This window comes from Suricata suricatta, chromosome 3 (genome assembly GCF_006229205.1).
Source record: "Suricata suricatta isolate VVHF042 chromosome 3, meerkat_22Aug2017_6uvM2_HiC, whole genome shotgun sequence".
NCBI lineage: Eukaryota > Metazoa > Chordata > Mammalia > Carnivora > Herpestidae > Suricata > Suricata suricatta.
The window spans coordinates 71,329,621-71,349,300 of NC_043702.1; the positions used below are offsets into that span (position 1 = coordinate 71,329,621).

At 39.9% G+C, this 19,680-nt stretch overlaps 1 protein-coding gene across 2 annotated transcripts in view; it reads left to right on the forward strand.

Moving 5' to 3' along the window:
- The first annotated feature begins 3,264 nt into the window (after window positions 1-3,264).
- Window positions 3,265-19,680, forward strand: part of CYTIP (cytohesin 1 interacting protein) — a 29,611-nt gene continuing 13,195 nt past the window's right edge. Inside the window, exons 1-6 of one of the 2 annotated variants that reach the window (XM_029934546.1) lie at window positions 3,265-3,525; window positions 10,855-10,904; window positions 11,121-11,175; window positions 15,261-15,363; window positions 15,565-15,658; window positions 18,446-18,515. In XM_029934546.1, the coding sequence (XP_029790406.1) occupies window positions 3,352-3,525; window positions 10,855-10,904; window positions 11,121-11,175; window positions 15,261-15,363; window positions 15,565-15,658; window positions 18,446-18,515 (546 nt within the window). In that variant the 5' untranslated portion in view covers window positions 3,265-3,351. The remainder of the gene's footprint in view (window positions 3,526-10,854; window positions 10,905-11,120; window positions 11,176-15,260; window positions 15,364-15,564; window positions 15,659-18,445; window positions 18,516-19,680) is intronic. The other variant, XM_029934547.1, reaches the window with a different exon arrangement.

Sequence of the window (19,680 nt, forward strand, 5' to 3'; positions counted from 1 at the left end):
AACACCAAACCAAAACAAAACCCTATGGTATTCCAGGAAGCAAATAAAGGCTTCTTTGCCAATAAAGGCAAATAGCCAAAATAAAATAAACTCGATAACTGTCTTAAAATCTGAAGGACATAAAGGAATTCCTGTGGGGTTTTTTTTTGTTTTATTTTTGTCTTTGTTTTTTTGAGCAACCATTTACTTCTGTCTCATATTTACCTAATGAACAGTTAAGTTAGGGGTAATGGTAATCCAGAAATTTCAGTCGTTGGCTCAGACAATGCTTTGCAAGCATAACTTGGTGCATGACAGCAAGGGTTTTCACTTGTAGCCTAACCTGTAGACTGCTCTGGGATGGAGGAGGGCATGCTTTTGGTAATAGAAAGAGAGGGGGGGAGGGAGGGATTGATCAAAGGAGGGGACATAAGTGGGGGAGGGGCAGAGAGCACAGAGCCTGATGTGAAACTCCATCTCACATGAGATCATGACCTGAGCCGAAACCAAGAGTCAGATATTTAAGCAACTGAGTCATCTTGGGGCTCCATGACAGACATATTTTAAAAGAGATTTTTTTCTGCATCTCTCAGATTACTCTTTACGTAAGATTGTGGCACTTTGGAATATGGGTACATAATACAAAATTTTTCTACCTGTTTAGTTTTTCTTCTTTGACGCTTTAGATGAATATTAATTCATGTTGTTAAATATCTCCTTCCCTCCCCTTTTCTTTTTATTAACAAACTTTTCTTGCATGCTTTCTCTACATAGGACACAAGTATAACTGTAAAGATACAAAATGGCTTCTTGCTTTCTAGGTGTAATCTAAATATCACATGTTAAGTCTCAAAAGAAAGATCTGAAAAAAAAAACTCTATGACATTTCAGAGAATAAAGTTAAATAAGAACTGGACTTTTAAAAAGTTTTATTTTATTTTATTTTGTAGACAATGAGGCATTTCTGAAATCTTTTGAGTAGATAGATAGATTGATCTGCTTTATTTTCTGAATCAGCTTTATAAAATAAAGGCGGGGGAGGAAAAGGAAGAGAGTTCCAACTAGTGTAATTGTCCTGAGGTATATTCTATGGAACAAATAAATGGTAAATAGTAGAACACCTGTGTGAATCAAGGGTTTGAGGCTTGAAGTCACATTTGAATGAAAAGATTAGTATTTCTCCACATTTGATCACAAAGGCTGCTTTTGATGTTGTTCAAAATATTTAATAGCTGGTATGACACAGGACTTTATTTGTTTTTTTTTAACATTTATTTATTATTGAGAAACAGAGAGACAGAGCATGAGCAGCGGAAGGGCAGAAAGAGACACAGAATCTGAAACAGGCCGTAGGCTCTGAGCTGTCAGCACAGAGCCTGATGCGGGGCTCAAACCCAACAGACTGCTAGATCATGACCTTAGCAGAAGTCAGACTGGGCCACCCAGGGGCCCCCGACATAGGACTTTAACAATCAGAACAGGGAACTGGCAAATCAAAATAGGCCAGGGCCTAAATATATAATTAATAAATGTGACCAATCTGATATGTACTTGGCTGAATGTCAGATCTGCCTTTGTCTCTGGTTGTACAGCAATGGATCTTATGATTTGAAAGATTCTAACACGTGTCATATATTAAGTAAAATTTTATGTTCTCTAATTTCTTAATTTAATAATAAACGTCTGTAATTTTTAGTAGCTGAAGATCAGCATAACATACTAAATTGGTACAATTTTGGCATCTGTCTATCACATTCGGCTGTCATTTTGCTATATGGCCTTATATCAGGCTAATGTATAATTTCCATTTTGCATTTTGAAATATTAAAATATTTACCTAACTTTATAAAATTCTGAGGGGACAGGTGCACTGCTGTCCTCAATTAATAGTGTTGATTTAAGTCATGTACCTCATAGCTTGGAGATTTTTTAGAACCTCTCTCTCTCTCTCTCTCACACACACACACACACACACACACACACACACTACATAAATGTCTTCATAACTGAATCATTATTTAGTTGTTATGTTAAAGTCCCTACCACTCTCTTTTGTTTTACTCAAATATTTCACTCACCTGGGTCCTAAAGACGAATGCATTAATAATCCCTGATTTAGATATTTTTATGTTTTTAGAAACATCGTTTTGTTCCTGTTACGATCCAATTCCCCTTGTAATGAATCATACTGTCATTGGGCTTTTTACATTTCTGAAGTAGCCCCATCTCTTGAAGCACGGTCCACTCAGAAGATTTCACCGCTTATATTTGGCAGCTTCTGCTTGGGCTGAATTCTCCTTCACTTCCATTTCAGTGCAAAACTTTCTAACTCCTTTACATTCTACTCTTGACCTTCACAATTATTTTGAAAATCACAGTTGACGTTTTATAGTATGTAAAACTTCTCTTTTTGGTTTCTGTTTTGGTTCTTTTCTCTACTTGCATCCTCTGCTCCTCCTCTGGAACCACTCCTCTCAAAACTACACGTCTTGAACCCTGACCGAAGAAAGTATCTGTGATCTTGAGTACTTAGTGATGGTGTCCTTGGCCCATATACATGCTGGGACCAACAGGAAACGTTCTTATGCCACCTGGGTTTGTCCGATAACTTCCTGTCCTTTCGATGACTCCCCCAGGACCACATGCTGGTGCTGCAGCAAAGTCCAGTCTAAGATAGGGTCAACTTTGAACTTTAAATGTGCCGGTCTTCTCCTCCCATTGTTCCTGTAAGATGAGGGATAATTTTAGTCAGGACAAACTAGTAGAAAGGCAACCAGAAGAATGCTGAATGGTTACCCCAGTGGCAGATATAATGTCTTTTTGATGAACATTAATGAGCTAAGGTGTACTTTGGGGAAAGTACATTACAAGGACTTTGTACGAGAACATTATGACCGTACCCTGTAATTCTTGCTTATATCCACAAGAACTGAACGTCTGCCTATCTTGACTTTGACTTTGCACTGCCCATATTAAGTAGGAGAATGGGTAGGTAACAAATGGCAGAACTTGGGGGAAAATGTTCTTTCTTCCTTTTAAAATAAAGGCAGATGGTTTTTTGAATGCAATTTGCCATAGTTCATAAAAGTGTAAGAGTTCTGGCTTTTTTAAAGAGAAAAAACTAAGTTGATTTTTTTTTAATGGTAAAACGAACTCTAGTTTCTCCCAGGGGCTTAAAGAAAAAAAAAGCATTGAGAAATGGGAGTGAACTGCAAGATAGGGTTTGTGTAACAAGTACCTAAAACCACAGAAGTCACATGGGCTCTTTCTGCTTTGCTACTTTTGATTACTCGTCAGAGGGTTATACTTTTAGCTTCCCCCATCCTGCAAGGCCACTCAACCATGTGCTAGCAGGAGTAATCTTTATTCACAATGTCTTTACAAAGGCTTCAGCAACAGAATAGCAATGACAATTTGGTGGACTATTGTACCGGTCCATCTTACAGCTCTTACTCCACACTCACAGGCGGCTTCCGAATGGATGATAATAGAAGGATTCAAATGCTGGCAGACACAGTGGCTACTTTGCCTCGGGGGAGAAAGCAGGTATGGTTACTATTTTGTACTTTCAGAGTTTTCCTATTCTCTTGGGAGCAGAGTGATATGTTTATCTGACTTTACACTGAACTTGTATTTTATTTAATTTATTTTTTAAACATTTTTTTTTCATTTTATTATTTATTTTTGAGAGACAGAAAGAGGCAGAGCACAGAATCAGAAGCAGGCTCCAGGTTCCGAGCTGTCAGCACAGAGCCTGACTTGGGGCTCATACCCACGAACCATGTGATCATGACCTGAGCCAAAGTCGGACACTTAACCAACTGAGCCAGCCAGGCGCCCCTGAACTTGTATTTTAGAGGCTTAGGATTAATCCCTAAGAATATGGCTGAGGATGGGGACAAGGAGCTCAGGGAGCCCACGGACTAGTCCAAAAGATTCAAGACCCTAATAAAATACTGTTTTCAAGGCAAAACTTAAAAGAATATTGTCTTTCTCATTTGAAGAGGTGTTCAGGGAAAATGAAAATCATTAAGCACACCAAAGTTAGATAGTGTGTGCAGACGTGGCCAGTTTGACAATTACTGATCTTTACCCCTGATATGTGTCCTATCGATTCTTTCCTCCCCAGCACTCGGGGATAGTCATTTCCAACCGAACGAGAGTGCATTTTCTTCAGGACAGATTTTGTTGACTAATTATTTTCCGTGCTGGGGCACAGGTACATATGTATTGCTATTGGGAGTTAAGGTTTTATTGGATAATTGAATGGTAGCTTGAATACCAGCTCAGCTATTTACTAGCTGGTGGGACCTTGGGCAAGTCACTTGCCTCTCTAAGACTTAGTTTTCTTTTTTCTGTAATGGAGATAATAATAGAACCACCCCCAGGAACTCTTCTTTGGCTTAAGTGAAGAAAATGTGCAGCGTCTAACACAGCGCCTGACATGAAGTTGGTGCTCAAACGTTATGTTATTATTTTAAGTTTTATTGTAGGGATTTCCCTAGAGATGAAAACTCACTTAGAAAAACCCATGTCCAGGTGATTTTAGTTTTAGTTTCTTTGATTCTACAATTTCCAATTTTTTAAAATAATTTTTTTAACCATCACACCTCTTCAGGTTTTAGTTATAGAACTTGCTATTATGCTCCAGGTACATATCTGAATTTAGAATTGGAATTGCTCTAAAGCATGCGTTTTTGCCCTTAAATCCTCCATGTGCATCATGTGCTCCTCTAAAGCCTTCTAATTTCAGGATTAGAGACTTACAGCATAGTGGGAGAGTCATGATCTTTCCTCAGTAGTGTATAGAGCTGATTCCATGTTATTTTTCACAGTGAAGATAAGGGCATAATTTGCCATGGTTGGGATTTTTGATCTTTTTTAATGCAAAAGTGCTTTTATGATATTAAGTTTAATCAAATGATGAACATGTCTATCAATTTACTACCTGTCTGAAAATAAAGCAGCTGTGGGAAGTACCAAGATCTTTATTCAGGTTTCAGATATAGAGCACTGTGTAGAAGGTACAGACATGAGAACACATTTCCTGGCCTTTTAGGGTTAACAATTTAGTAGGCGGAACAAATAGGCATTACAAAACATAAATACTCTAATTCAAGGACATGTCTTTCAATATAACCTTGAAGGATAGGATGTTTCGGTTTTGAAGGGTATTCCAGAGCAAGGGAGTAATTAATGCCAAGGCACAAATCTCGGGGCCTTTAGGGCATGTTGAGGTAATAGCACATTATTATGTCAGGAGGACCTAATAAGAGACCGTGGTGCTGGGCTGCTTTGCACTTGATCTTAGCAGAAAGGCCGAGAAGCAGTGGACAGCTTTACTAAACACTTCCCCTGAGGAAGCAGTAGTTTGACCAACACAGGTAGCCACTGGGCATGTTTGAGCAGTAGAGGGTTTTAGGAACCTCTTGGTAGCAATGTGGTGTGTCTGTAAATGGGGAGGGAGCAAGGGTGAGGGACCAAGTTCTGTAGTAGTTGGAGAAGGAGGAAATGGCCACAATGGAGAGGAGACCCAGAGACTCGGCTGTGAAAGGCAGTAGAGATGGAGGAGTCACATCTGATTTTAAGCCCGAGTGAAGATAGCAACAACCAAAAAAGAAGGCAATCAGTAAGGAGGTTTCTGGAAGGAGATAAGGTGAGGGACCGAGGCACAGGAAACACATGCATTGTGTATAGGTGTGTAACATATATACACACCAATGCCCACTTGCCCACACCAACGAATCTGATATTCTCATCTCTTTAGGTCCTGTCTTCTCCCTTGTCTACTATTCTTTCCCATAGCAAAGTCCTATTCAAACAGTTTTTTATTCCTGTTGTGAGGATTTTACGGACAAAAGAAAGCAAAACAAAACTTTTTCTCCATGACACATATGATTCTGTACAGTTATCATCAATGAGACCTGATGCAAGTTGATCCCAACACTTCAGAATTTTGCAAATGGATGTTCATTTCCTTTAAGTGGTTTTTTAGAGAATAATCACCCATTCGGCACTGACTGAATCACAGGCAACAAGATCCCTGTAAGGCAACCACATGAGCAGGTGTTTCTCTGCCCACTGTTATTTTCAACCCTTTCAGGGCTGACGTCAACAGTTCATACTTCTCGTTATTGTTGGCTTTGGTTTCTGCAAAGCTGTATCTGGGGAGCCTGTCGTTTCAGATTCGTCTTTGGAAGCATTTGGGTGTTTACACTTGGAATTGCTTAAAAATAGATTTCCGTGTGTACTTATTATCTCAATACCTGTATTTGTAGGAGGTGACAGACACCTCAGTGCAGCTTCTAGAACTTCTGAACATATTTTTTGGGGGAAAATCCCTGCAATGGAAAACAGTGTGGGGAGGAGACAGGAGGAAAAAGGGTAGGCTTTATGAATGTGGTGATACCAAAGGAGTAGTGATTGTACCTCGGGGCCACTCCCTCCAGGGTAGCAGGTTGCACTTGGAAGGCAGTTTGAGAACCAGGGACCTGACAAACAGGTTAGAAACTGGAATGTGCCTCGTGGTAGAACAGACAGCCTTTGCCTGATGTTCTCTGGGTTATTGAATTATTACTAAATAGACAACTTATGCAAAGGTGATTTCCCCTAAAAGTTCTGGTGCAGAATTTTGTGCTAAGCTTTGTAAGGTGTCTACTTCTGGGTGGGTTCCGCTCTTCAAGAGCTTTCACATGATTTCGGGCTGTTCACCCATCTGTGACCCCCAACTCCCAAGTTTCTAACTGCAACAAAATATCTTGATCATTCAATGAATACTTTTAGGTAGAAAACTGTGTTAATTTCACTACAAAAGAATTTGAAAAGTGTTCTCTAATCCATAATGTGGCCTGCTCAGAGTCAATAGCCCACAGTTTTTCTTGGGAAAGAAGCTCCCGAGTTCGCAATGAGACTTTCTTGGGAAGCTGTGACATTTATTTGAGTTCCTTAAGGGGACCAAGAGTTAGGAAATCGCATCGGACTCCATTATTTTGCTGTATCTTAGAATAGTCTGTGGAGTCCTGCTAACCCAAGGTTCCTGGGTTAAAAGGGAAACCGAAAAAAAAACCTGTGTTCGTGGAAGAATTGGGGAGAGTGCTCGGCCGGGACTAGAAAGAAAGCAAGGCACTGGATTTGGGCTTTTGAAAGGAACACTAGAAACAAAAGAAACACGTTAATATATATCCTCTCTCCACCCCCAATACTTTCCGGAAATGCATACACTCAGTGGGGACCAGGAAGTAACAATCTGTTACTTAGCAGCAGACGTGGCTACAGAATTGAACTTTGAGCTTGTGTGTGTCCTTTGGCTCTCTGGCTGAGCTACAGATTACCCTGATCTTTTTGCAAACTGACAGCTGAAATATTTAGTGTTGGTTTCCCACTAAAGAGGGACATTGTAAATCACTACATAGCAGCAAAAAATACGTTTTGAATTTAATATCGGATCTTTTAAGTTCTCTGACTAAAATCAAAAGAAGAGGAATCAAAAACTCAATCCCAGGCATCTTTATATTAGTGGCCAGCAAGGGGTTAAGGAGCTTTGTCTAATCAACGGTCGTAATTGAATGTGTAGTTTTCAGGCATGCCAAATTGCCAAACCCAGATTTCTCATATTAGATAATGTGTAATAAAAGACAGCTGTTGCCAGCATATGCTGTTCATTACACACCAGTTCTTATTCATACGTTTTGGTGTCACCATTGCAACCCTGAGAAAAGGCTCCGGCTGGGAGAGCATTCACCAACGCCGCCCGGGGTCAGATCCTAGAACGGGACGGACCACTCTAGGAAAAGGGCTGCAGGCAAAACACTTTTCAAAGTGTGATGCTTTTGATAAGGCTTTAGGCATACTTCTTCCCACTTAGGCAGATAGCTGGGTGCAAGAGCGGGGCTGAACCCTGGAACATTCCTTTCCACATCGCCTGACAGCCCAGATCAAATGCAAGGAGGCTCTGTGTCGAGATGTGGCACGTGTCCGGGAATTTGATGGGGCCTAATTTATTTAAATTGTTGTTTTATTTAAATATTAGGTGCCTAAGAGAGGTTCATTACTAATCCAGAGTAGAAACTGATTTATAAGTTGATTTCGTCTGGTCTTTCGTGTGTGTCACTGGTAACCCAAATCGGTCGGTCTATGGGAATTGGGTCTCTGCTATGCGTCTCTCAATGTGGTAGGCAAATATTTTCAGCTAGTCAATTAGCTAGATGGAAAGGCTAGCAGGAGAGAGGCGGAGAAACTGCTTTCTGTGTAGAGTCCTTGGATTTGTCTTGTGGACTTAAAATATTTTATATTTGAATTCATCTAGAATGATTTATTTTAATTTAGAAGGCAGGGTACAGGTGGGCCAGATGAAATCTTAAGGTTCCCATCAATGCTATGATTATTTGCCTGGCAGAAGGGCATTTAAAATGTCTGAGGAAAGGCTGGAAATTTTAATAACTCTTTCATGTTTCCCACCATTTATTCAGCCAGTAATTATGTATTAAGGCATTAGAACTTCCTTTGTTTTCTATTAATCCTTTCTCTATGGTTCTTGCTGTTTTTGGATTGAGATTGTTTTTGTTCTCTTTTTGCTTGTTTTTCATTTCTGACGTTGCCGCATGTTTGGGACTTTTTAAATTTAACTTTATATTTTTAATGATTGCCCTTGAGTTTTTTTCCTGCAAATATTTAAAATGTGATGAAGGGCAAAGTTGAAGAATATTTTAACGCATTTCTCCTGAACTTGATCTTTCATCACTACTTACTTATATTGGTGTCTAGTAGTTTACTTCTGTTGGTCTGTTTAACTATTTTGAAGTTTCCCCTATATTCCAGGCACTGCACGAGGCACTGGGGTAGAAAGTAAAACAAATACCTTCCCCAAATGGCCCTAACGATAAAGATAGTTCTGTACAGAAGTGAGGTATTTGGTCCAGCGCACCCTTTATATAGACACACATACGGTCTCTACACATAAGATTGTGTGAATAATATGATGAATATTGATAGCAAGGGTAGTATTTTTAAATATAAGCCCTTGATATGGTAACAGATAACATAAACAGATATGACCTATTTTAGTAGTTTGCAACTGGAAACAAGGATAAAAGACAGGGAGATGCAAATAATGAAGGTAGAGTGAGACAATGTGAGTACAGTATACTGGCGAGATGAAAATACTTGGAATGTCAAGTTTATTGCTCTCCTCTGTAAGAAGGCAGCCCCACTTCGTAGCTGAGTGGTCCCCGCCCATGTTTGTGGTAAGTAGGACAAATTAGGATGACATAAACCATGCAAATTGTTGTGCGTCTTCTACGGTTAGTCCTTACAAGTTGAAAATAAATACTTTTTGGCAAATCTAGAGATCTGTATGGGTCTGAGCCTTCCGATTGCTGTCTTCAGGATGCTATAAATGATTCGAGGTGCAGAACTGAAAAGAAGGACTTACAAAATGTCATTAATTTGCATCAAAGGGATGAGAGCAGATCATCTCTTCATCACATTAGTTTAACTGATCAATTAGTAGCTGCATTCTGAACACTGAGGCATTCCAGAAAGTTTGTGAGAATGCTGGCATTTGGTACTTGGTAATTCAGATTTATTAACAGTCATGTAGGCTTCTGTCCTAACAAATGCCTTAATGAGAGTTTTGTTTGTGCATTAATTTTATGTGTTTTTCTCCTTCTGATTTTCATCCTCTATTTGTTTGGTCTGTGCATTGATCTCCTGACTTTTTTTTTTAAGTTTATTTATTTATTTTGAGAGAGACAGAGAGAGACCGAGACAGAGAGAGCATGAGCAGAATAGGGGCAGAGAGAGAGGGAGAGCATGAGAATCCCAAGCAGGCTGTGCAATGTCAGCACACAGCCCAATGTGGGGCTTGAATTCACAACCCATGAGATCAGGACCTGAGCCAGAACCAAGAGTCAGATGCTTAACCAGCTGAGCCACCCAGGCAGCCCCTGACATTTTTATGTAGTCACTGATAGATGACAAGCATGTCAGGCTGATAGTGGACTGCTCTTGGGTTAGCTAGTCCTAAGCAGTTTACATTTTGGGCCACTGGACCAGCATTCGAGAAAGGACTGATTACCGTTTGTTAATTCCTAATCAAAACAAAAACACGGAAAAAAAATAACCCAGCAATCACCTGAAAAAACAAGATGCTGCCTTCTGCTTACTTTTCTTATTTACAAGGGTGGAAAATATCCCAGAAGTTTATGTTTATATGCAGAGGAGTAAGGTGACAGTATTCGTACCGTTTATTCCTATTTGGAGGCTCCCTTCCAGTCTTGGCTGCAGATCTCACTGCACTCTTCCAAACCTCCTGTAAAAATCAATCACAAACAGAATTGAGGTTTTGAGTCCCTGGTTTCACCTGGATTGTGCTTCTGTATAGGAGTTGGTTCCTTAGACATGATTTTATCCTGTTAAAAACAGTAACATATTGAACTATTATAATTAATACAGTCATTTCATCAATATCGCAAAAAACTATCAAGTATTTGAGTTTTATATGCCACTCTGTGGGTGTTGTTTTCTTTGGATTTCCGTATGATTATAAATTGCTATGGTTAATCTTTCAGAGGCTATTTTAAATAGAGATTAGATATGACATTCTTTTTAGAAGTTTTGGAGTTTTGCCACATTACACGAACCCTTTTGGCCAGAGTGTGTTATTATCAGAGTCTCCTTTAGCCTTTTAATGCTCCCACATTCCCTTTCCTGGCTCTCCTTTGCTACCACTAAAGAATGGAAATTGCTACCTTTACGTAACAATTTCCCAGAGTTGGGCCAAAGAAGGTGATAAAGAACAAAGTGCTTTGTGATTTACAACACTTTATAGATGTGTCGTAAGGACCCTTAGATAACTGTGTTCTTATATTTTTTCAGCTTGCTTTGACGAGATCAAGTTCTTTAGGTGACTTCTCCTGGTCTCAAAGGTAACAAGATTCTTGTATATTTTGGTCTCTCACCAGGGCATTCAGGAGCACAGCTCTTCAGAGTGTGGACAACAGACACACACACACACACACAGTCGTACATACTACAGTTTACATGAATGTCGGCTGTTCATAATTGTGACAATTATTTAATGATAAGTATGTGCCAAATGTGATACGTTGGTCTTCATGCGTATTTTTAATTTTTTGTTACAGAAAGCTTGTTAGCGTGGAGAAGCAAGATAATGGAACATTTGGATTTGAAATTCAGGTGGGCAGGTTTCAATTTTCCAGACTTTTAATGAAGAACATGGCACTGATAGTATGATATTTTTGCAAAAAAAAAAAAAAAAAAGAGTGAGGTCAGGATTAGAGAGAATCCTGGGCTCCATGATTTTTATCTGTGACTTTTATCCAGTGTGCGGTGGTTTGGGGTAATTTTTCAGTGTGCTGGGTGCCCTCAAAGAAAGAACACATTGAAGTAGACAAAATAAAACCCCGGAAAACTTCCCATCTTCTTGTACTTAGTTGCTTTAGTTGTCTTGTAAGTCTGAGACATATCAGATCTGGTTTCAGCCAGATCTTCTAAATAAGAAAGTGAAATACTCTTTACAGATGCACATTTTATACATTTGCATTTAAGATGTATTTTGCATAGGCATTTTTATGCTGTATATCAGACTTTATTTTTATTCATTTGTTTGTTTTACATTTTTATTCATTTTTAATAGAGAGAGACAGAGTGTGGGAGTGGGTGGGGCAGAGAGAGGGAAATACAGAATCTGAAGCAGGCTCCAGGCTCTGAGCTGTCAGCACAGAGCCTGATGCGGGGCTCGAACTCACCAACCATGAGATCATGACCTGAGCTGAAGTCGGACATTTAAATGACTGAGCCACCCAGGTGCCCCCTGTATATCAGATTTTAAATCTGTATCCTGGTATTCAAGAAATATCTGAAAGTGTGTATATTTGTGTATATGAGACTGCATGTATTTATGTGGAACTCTTGTAGCATTTTGAAATACTAAAGATTTCATCTTGGATATGACAAAAAAGATTGGACTTTTCTTCTTAATGACAACACCTTATACTTATTATTATTATTTGAAACATTTTAGAACATTTGGTTCTACTTGCATATTGTCTCATGCTCTGGGAAGTTTATAACAGTCTTTATAAGTTTATATTCCTTTTTATAAAATTTTTTAATGTTTATCTACTTTTTGAGAGAGAAAGATAGAGCATGAGGAGGGAAGGAGCAGAGAGAGAGGGCGACACAGAATCTGAAGCAGCCTCCAGGCTCTGAGCTATCAATGCAGAGCCCCATGCAGGGCTCAAACTTATGAACCATGAGATCATGACCTGAGTCCCAGTTGGACACTTAACCAACTGAGCCACCCAAGTGCCCCATAGAGGCTTTGGTTTCTAGTAGCTTAAGAATTATTTGCTGTCTGCTTTTTCATGGCCGTATTCATAAAGATGGTGAGTTAGGTCAAATGAAGCCCAGTCCAATTAAGTGCAATTGTAATAGCTTATATATTACTGGGGTTTTTTCTCCATTACACTTTGGCATTTCTTTTAGATAATCAGATTCTTTTGCATAGTTGTATTCTTATAGTGCACATTGGCTTTGAGGTCTTAACTTTGGTGCTGCTTTCTCAAAACTTTGGTGACTGAATATCAACCCGCAAATTGGAAATTTTCTGTGTATTTGAAGATCAGGAACTGGAAACTGCTAATAAGTAAAACATGCCTTCTGAATAAAGAAACCAAATGGAACTCTAGCTACAATGAACAGGGAGAAGGCCGTAGAAGGAAGAAAGATACTTTCTACTTTCTGAACTATTCTACTTTTATATTTGGTGAAATCTATAATTCTTCTATCAGGTTTTAGAAGCACAGTACTCTCTCTTACTCCCCATTCACATGCAACACACTCTCTCTGCTGTGGACACACGGCCTTTTGTGCTTCTTTTTAAATGAGAATTATCCACAGGGTATGTAGCAGTTGCTATTGGAAACAGGATCAATGACTACTTAATGTAACGCATGAGGATTTTTTTTTTTATTCTATGAGATATGCCATCGCTTCGCCATGTTTCTCCCCCGTACCACAGATGCTGACTTCACATGAGCCCGAGTCCAAGCTATCATTAGTGGACAGCAGGCTACGGCACCTAGAACCTCTGTAGATTTACATCAGCTAATGATTTCACTTCTGAACTGCAGTGCGTGCCAGTAAAGCAGGGGCCAGTTTTCTGCCAATTCCCTTTTGGTGTATGCTTTCCAATGCCACCTCCACACCATCATCTATGCTTTTTTTCAATGTTTATTTATTTTTGAGAGAGAGAGAGGAGGGGACGGGCAGAGAGAGAGGGAGACACAGAATCCGAAGCAGGCTCCAGGCTCAAGAGATCGTGACCTGAGCAGAAGTCGGATGCTTAACCGACTGAGCCACCCAAGCTCCCCTACACAGTCATCTATGTTTTAGCAGTACTAAGATTCACAGTGGTCAGCAAATAGGGGAAATACTCTGGGAACTTTCTGAAGGCCAGAAAGAGCCTCATGTATCTAATTGTGCACCCATTGTTAACGTGTGTTTGGGTTCTGGTCTACCAAGTGAAGGGCAGGTTGGAAAAGACACAAGTACACATCTCCTTTGGATTTCCACGGGTGCTAGTTTTATACTGCTAGTGAGAGTCACACAGTTTGATAGCAACACAAAGGTTAGATTCATACACACCAGCTTCATGTTCTCTCAGTGCTGCCTTGTGGGATTCTTAGGAGTTTCAAATGAAATAATACATTATATAAAGAAAGTCCTTAGTAACGTGCCTGGTACCAGTAGATCAAACAATGGCAGGTGTTTGAATAAAGGTCACTGGGCATTAGAGTGGGCAATGTGATTTTTCTGTCTCTGAGAAATGCAAGGGATGGTTCTGTCATTGGCTTCTAAAAATGGGAACTAGAAGACTAGGTGAACCGGGGGGAGGGGGGCGGGAGGGAAATATTTGACTACTTCTATCCAGAACTTTGGGGCTTCTGCCTTTTCTTCTGTGTCCCCAACCCACAAATTTTATGCTGGTTGCACACATATATGCCAGCTGTGTAAATCAATGCTTCCCCACCCATTGATTGTACTCACTTCGATGATCACTGGACCTGGAGGGCAGATTCTCACTGCTAATAAGAGTAGTTGTAACAGTGGTTTCCCAGAGGAGTGACTGTTAGAGTCTTGGTTCATGTACCACATGGCCTAGATCACCTTTCCATTCCTGAAAGGGTCCAGGCTGTAGCAAGAAGGCTTCTTGGCAGAAAAGTTGGTAAAGGGATCTAACACAGAGAGGAAGTGTAGTAAATTATCTTTAAAGGTCCCTTGTGCCTTTATGACTCAGGGATTCTAAATACCTTGCAGCAGAACAGAGATTCCTTAGATGTTAACAAAATCGAGTTTCTAGGAGTTGCTTTCACATGACTGACTTCTGGTTCTATAGCCTGTATGCCTATAAAATAGGAAGGAATGAACATCAGGCATTAATTTCTCCACAGAGAAGCAGTCCTGTAAATATGAATTACCTTTAGGAATCAGATTACTCAACTCAGATACTGATTTTGATTCTGAATGGAGCTAGGCTTCATAACTTACATGTGTGAAAAAGAAAAATATGTTTGTTATAGGTCATGGGGCCATGCTATCGAGCAATATTTGTGGAGTGTTCTTGGTACAATTTGAAACCAAAATAAAAACAAATCCAAGCTGCTTTTGACAAACTGAGGCAAGAGACGAAGCATAACTTTTTCTAATTTAGTTGAGTGACTAATGAACCGATGAGTATTCAGGGCAGGCATATCAGAGAGCACTTAGACAAGAAGGTAATCACGTCAATTATAGCACTTTTGAAAAAATACAGGGCAGATTGTCATTATTTGCAGAGCTCTGATTTAAAATAATTATTGTTGGCACATGTCCCTTCCTGGATGTGTACTGTTCCATATGCTCTTGTAATGAGCGCTTTAGCTGAGGAGAACCACACAGAGATTTTTGTTTTTGCTTTTTTGGCTACTATTGTTTTATCTCATTGGGAAATAAGAAACCTAATTTTTCTTAATAGATATTTAATAATGAGGCAGTCTTATCCCATTTTTAGTCTCAAGCTGACTTTTTTTTTTTTTAATGAAAAGGGTTGGCTACAGATAACATTCTAGAATCTCAACAGTGGTCTCTTTGGTTCAGTTTATAGTAAAGAAAAGCTCTCCAATTGTTCCTTATACTTACCTGTGATACCGCTTACGGTGACCAGCATGTAGATTCTGAGTTTTTTGAGTAGTAATTATGTATCACTTGAATTTTGACAGACTTACAGGCTCCAGAACCAGAACACGTGCTCCTCTGAGATGTGCACTCTGATTTGCAAAATCCAGGAGGACAGCCCAGCACACTACGCTGGCCTGCAAACTGGTAATTTATAACTTTGCTCCTATTGAGAATGATTTACATAGCAAGCAAAGAAGCTTCTTGATACGGAAGGTCAGGATGTGATTGCTGCTTTGCATTTCCTTGACTCTTATATTTGCGGCTCGCTTGTTTTGCTTTATTTGCATATCTGGAGGGATTCTTTAAGCCAGTATGTTAACACTCACTTTTCTTGGCATCTCCCAGGTGATGTCCTTGCAAATATCAATGGTGTGAGCACAGACGGCTTTACCCACAAACAAGTCGTTGACCTGATCAGATCTTCAGGAAACTTGTTAACGTAACTATCCATCTGCTTCCCTCGGGGCTTCAGAAATGTTATGGTCTCGCATAATGCCTGTTGAGTGACTGAATAGGCTTTTTGTTCAGGATCACAAAAAGGGAGGCAGTGCACCAAGACTTTGGGATCTGGTACAGACGTTTATTATCAGTCCCTTTTGTTTGTCAAGGTTTCCTCAAACTTGAACATACTGTCGACATCTGAAGTCAGAGGACATCAATAGCCCAAATGTCTGTGTGGGAGGGATAGCATTTAGAAAAAAATTTTTTTTATGTCCAATTCAATTAAACTGGCACACATTCTCTTTGGACAGAAAGGAACCAGTCCAGATTCCATGGCTGATATAATCTTGCGGTTAGAACAAATAAAAGGTCAGAAGGGCTGAGTTTTTTACTCTTATACCACAAGCCAATTGTTTTTCTCTTCTAGTGTTCCATTTAGAAGGAAATACTCTTGCTCAACTCTCCCTACCCTGTGACACGCACTCACACCTACGAATAGTCCAGACGTCCTCATGGGCAATGCTCTCCCCAACTAGAGATTTGACTGACTTTTCTACCGTACCATCCTTAGAGCCTAAAAAGACTTCAGTAATTAGTTAAAAGATGGAATTTGCTCAGTCATTCAAATGATATTTATTGAGAAAATACTATGTTTCCAGCTTTGTGATAGGCTTAGGAGAGACAGAGACGATGACACTCATACTGCTTTATTATCTGTGGAAGGGGTTGGGCAAGGAAAGCCTCCAAAATAAGTAATTTTGAGATTTCAATTTTTGGTTACTGCTACTAGGAAAGTAAAATAAGGAATGCGATAGAATACTGAGCAAGAGGGACTCTACTGTAGTTTAAAGGGGTCTTGTGTGAGGAGGGGAAATCTGGGCTGAGACATAAAGAAAGAGAAAGAATGGTCATGTGAACTCCTGGTGAGAACCTTTCAGGCAAGGAGAGAGGTCTGTGAATTCTCAAAAGGGGCTTGGCATGTCCAGGACATAGAGAAACAACCAGTGTGATGGGTGGTTGGCAGATTAGGGAGAGCATAAGAAATGTCAGGCTAAGTAGTTTAGCATTTGTTCCGACTAAGGTGGGGTGTATGTGCATTATCTCATTCCTTCTTCACAGCCACCTCGTGACATTAGTTTTATTTCTATTTATAGATAAAGTGCCAAAAGCTTAAGTTAGGTGGACTAAGATCAATGATATAGTAAGTGACGGGGCTAGGATTTGACCATCTGCTCTGGATGCCATGATCTATTCTCTTGAGCTACCCCACAGCTGCTCATTGCAAGCTGCCAATAGAAAATCCACTGGATTGTCTTCAGTTATTCTGGTCTAAAACTTCAAAGATGTTCTGACTGTGTGTCGACTCCTGATGGTAGAGGATTTAGTTCAACTCTGTAGATCCTGTGAGTTCAGGGTAAAGGATGGGGGGCTCTTTACTCCGGAGAAACTTGAATCCATAAGGTTGGAGCCATATAGAATCCAAGGGAAAATGGTGGCAGTTAGAAAGCTATGTTCCAAATGGGTGAAGTGGGTAGAAAGCAGGTATATAATTAAGGAGTAGTGGGTGGAGACAAATGGAAATCCAGACCGTCAGGAAGATGAGAGACATCTGTATAAATACTGAAGAGAGTGACCAATGTACTCCTGCGGTTTTACACGTAGACATCTGTTGCTTGTTCAGCTCAGATCAGCATTAAGGGTCCCATTGAAACAGATTCATAGGGATCCTCATTCTGCCCAGAGACAGGATCACCCTAACGAGAAAGCAGACAACATCTTGGCTTTCATTATCATCTCGTTATCTTGGCAATGAGGCTATTAGAAATAAAGGAAAATTGGTCTCCATATTTAATGCTATTATTTTCCCATACTTGGAAAGATTTCCTGCGTCTTAATAAATAGTCACAGCTTATTTGTCAGAAGTAATTTGAACCAATACTTTAAAAATGCTTAGGCGTGTCACCAACACATGAAATTTGTTACCGTATTCAGACTGCTGACTTAGTAGTCAAAATAAAGGCCTTAACATAAGCCCGCAAAACAAATCACTCAGGATAGAACACGTCTTTTTATTTTTAGAAAAGCATTTGGTATAGGGAGAAAAGAACACCGCTAAACTGATAATGCTGGGATTAAAGTTTATAAACTTAAAAGGTTCTGAGATGTGAGAGTCATATGAAGGTTCTTATCTCATAGTGGTTTCGGTTGTGTTTGTTCTAGCTGCAAAATTAAGGCAATTTACAGGGTAAAGGTTTCTGGAATCCCAGGGAAGAAATGATTTTTTTCTTTTTCCAAGGAAGAGTATGTTGATGCCACTGTACGAAAATCCCTATTGCATGTTGCTTTCATTGCTGGACCCCTCATGCTTAGCACAGTGTCTAAAGTCTGGCACATAGTAAATGCCGAGTAAATATTCGCCAAATAAAATAGGCGATTCAGTCAGAGACCATGAGAGTAGATTCCGGTAGAGAACAAGAATCAGTGATATAGGGTGGCATCTATAAAGCGAGCTACAGGTTACAAATTAAACAGTATCTTTTCTCTTAACCTCCCTCTCTAGGAGATTTTTTGTTTTTCTTTTGCTTTTGTTCCATTTTCTTTCTCTGAATATTGTCAGAAGATTCGGCCTAGGTGCAGAGACTTGAAGTGCCATGAAAATAATAACATTTATGTTGCTCTTTAAGGCATAGTCTGTGCTCAAAGTGGTGCACTCTACAAGGATGGTACTTGTTTGCAAGAATCTCTCACGCTGTTCTCCCCTCCCCCTCCGTTTCTCTTAAAACAGGATAGAGACTCTTAATGGAACAATGATTCTCAAAAGAACAGAGCTTGAAGCAAAGCTACAAGTTTTAAAGGTAATTTAATTTAATACAGTGAGGCACATTTTTCATCTTTGAGTGTGTGAGTGGTAGAATAAAAATCTATTTGAGGAATTGAAATAGCCCTTGAAGATGAAATGTCATGATGAGTCTAAACTGCTGAATTATCAAGAGCCACACAATTACCTTTACAGGAATATTAAATTCCACAAGCCGGTGCAAATCACTGTCTTCCTTCCTCCTTCTGTGTTTCTGCAAGGCTCAGAAAGGCAGCAGGAAGGCACATCACTTGAAGAACTTTTCATTAATGCACCTGTGATCTCGCTTGATTTACATTTTGTCGGGGGAAGAAACAAAGGAGGAGCTTCTGGTCTTTTCTTCATTTTGTCAAGTGCTACTTGGGGGGAGGTGGGGGGGAGGGTCCTGGAAGCTATGTTCTTCCATTGCCCTCTTCTGTGTCTTTCCCTTCAGCTTCATTCTTCCTGCAGAAATCATCTCCCTCTGCTCCTGTGGCTGTCCTTGAATCTACTTTCATTGGCAAACACACAACTCCGAAGTGGAAAAAAAATTAAGTTTCCAGGAGATTGTGCACCGGCAGGATGTTTAGAGAAAATTCCCTGCGATGGCTTTTTGGGGGTCTTGAAAATCTCAGTTTGCTAGACGGGTGAGGTTCTGCCAGGCCACAAAGTATAGCCCTCACCCATGGGCCTTTGAGTCATGGTCCTACGGATCGCAATGATCTCTTTATCCCAGAGATCTCCCCTGCGTGGCAGTGAGGGGGTTGGTCTAAGCAGAGACCACATGGCCTATTGCAGGCAGGTTGCTTGCTTGGACTGTGTTTAGCAATCGCTGGTGTTTATTTATTTTCTTTATGAAGTCTGTACTTCTTTTCTTCTTAAATGTTTATTGATTTTTATGAGAGTGTGCATGAGTGCATGCGAATGGAGGAGGGACAGAGTGAGGGACAAAGGATCTGAAGTAGGCGATGTGGGGCTGGAACTCACAAATCATGAGATCATGACCTGAGCCAAAGTCTGACGCTTAACCAACTGAGCCACCCAGGTGCCCCTTTTTAATTATTGAGCCCCTGAAGGTAGAGTTACTATGTTTCTATTTTATCTTGTATTCTTCCCCCCCACCCCTGATCTAATTCATCAATAAGTTGTTTCCTTCAGTGTCAACACTGATTTTATACTCTTGT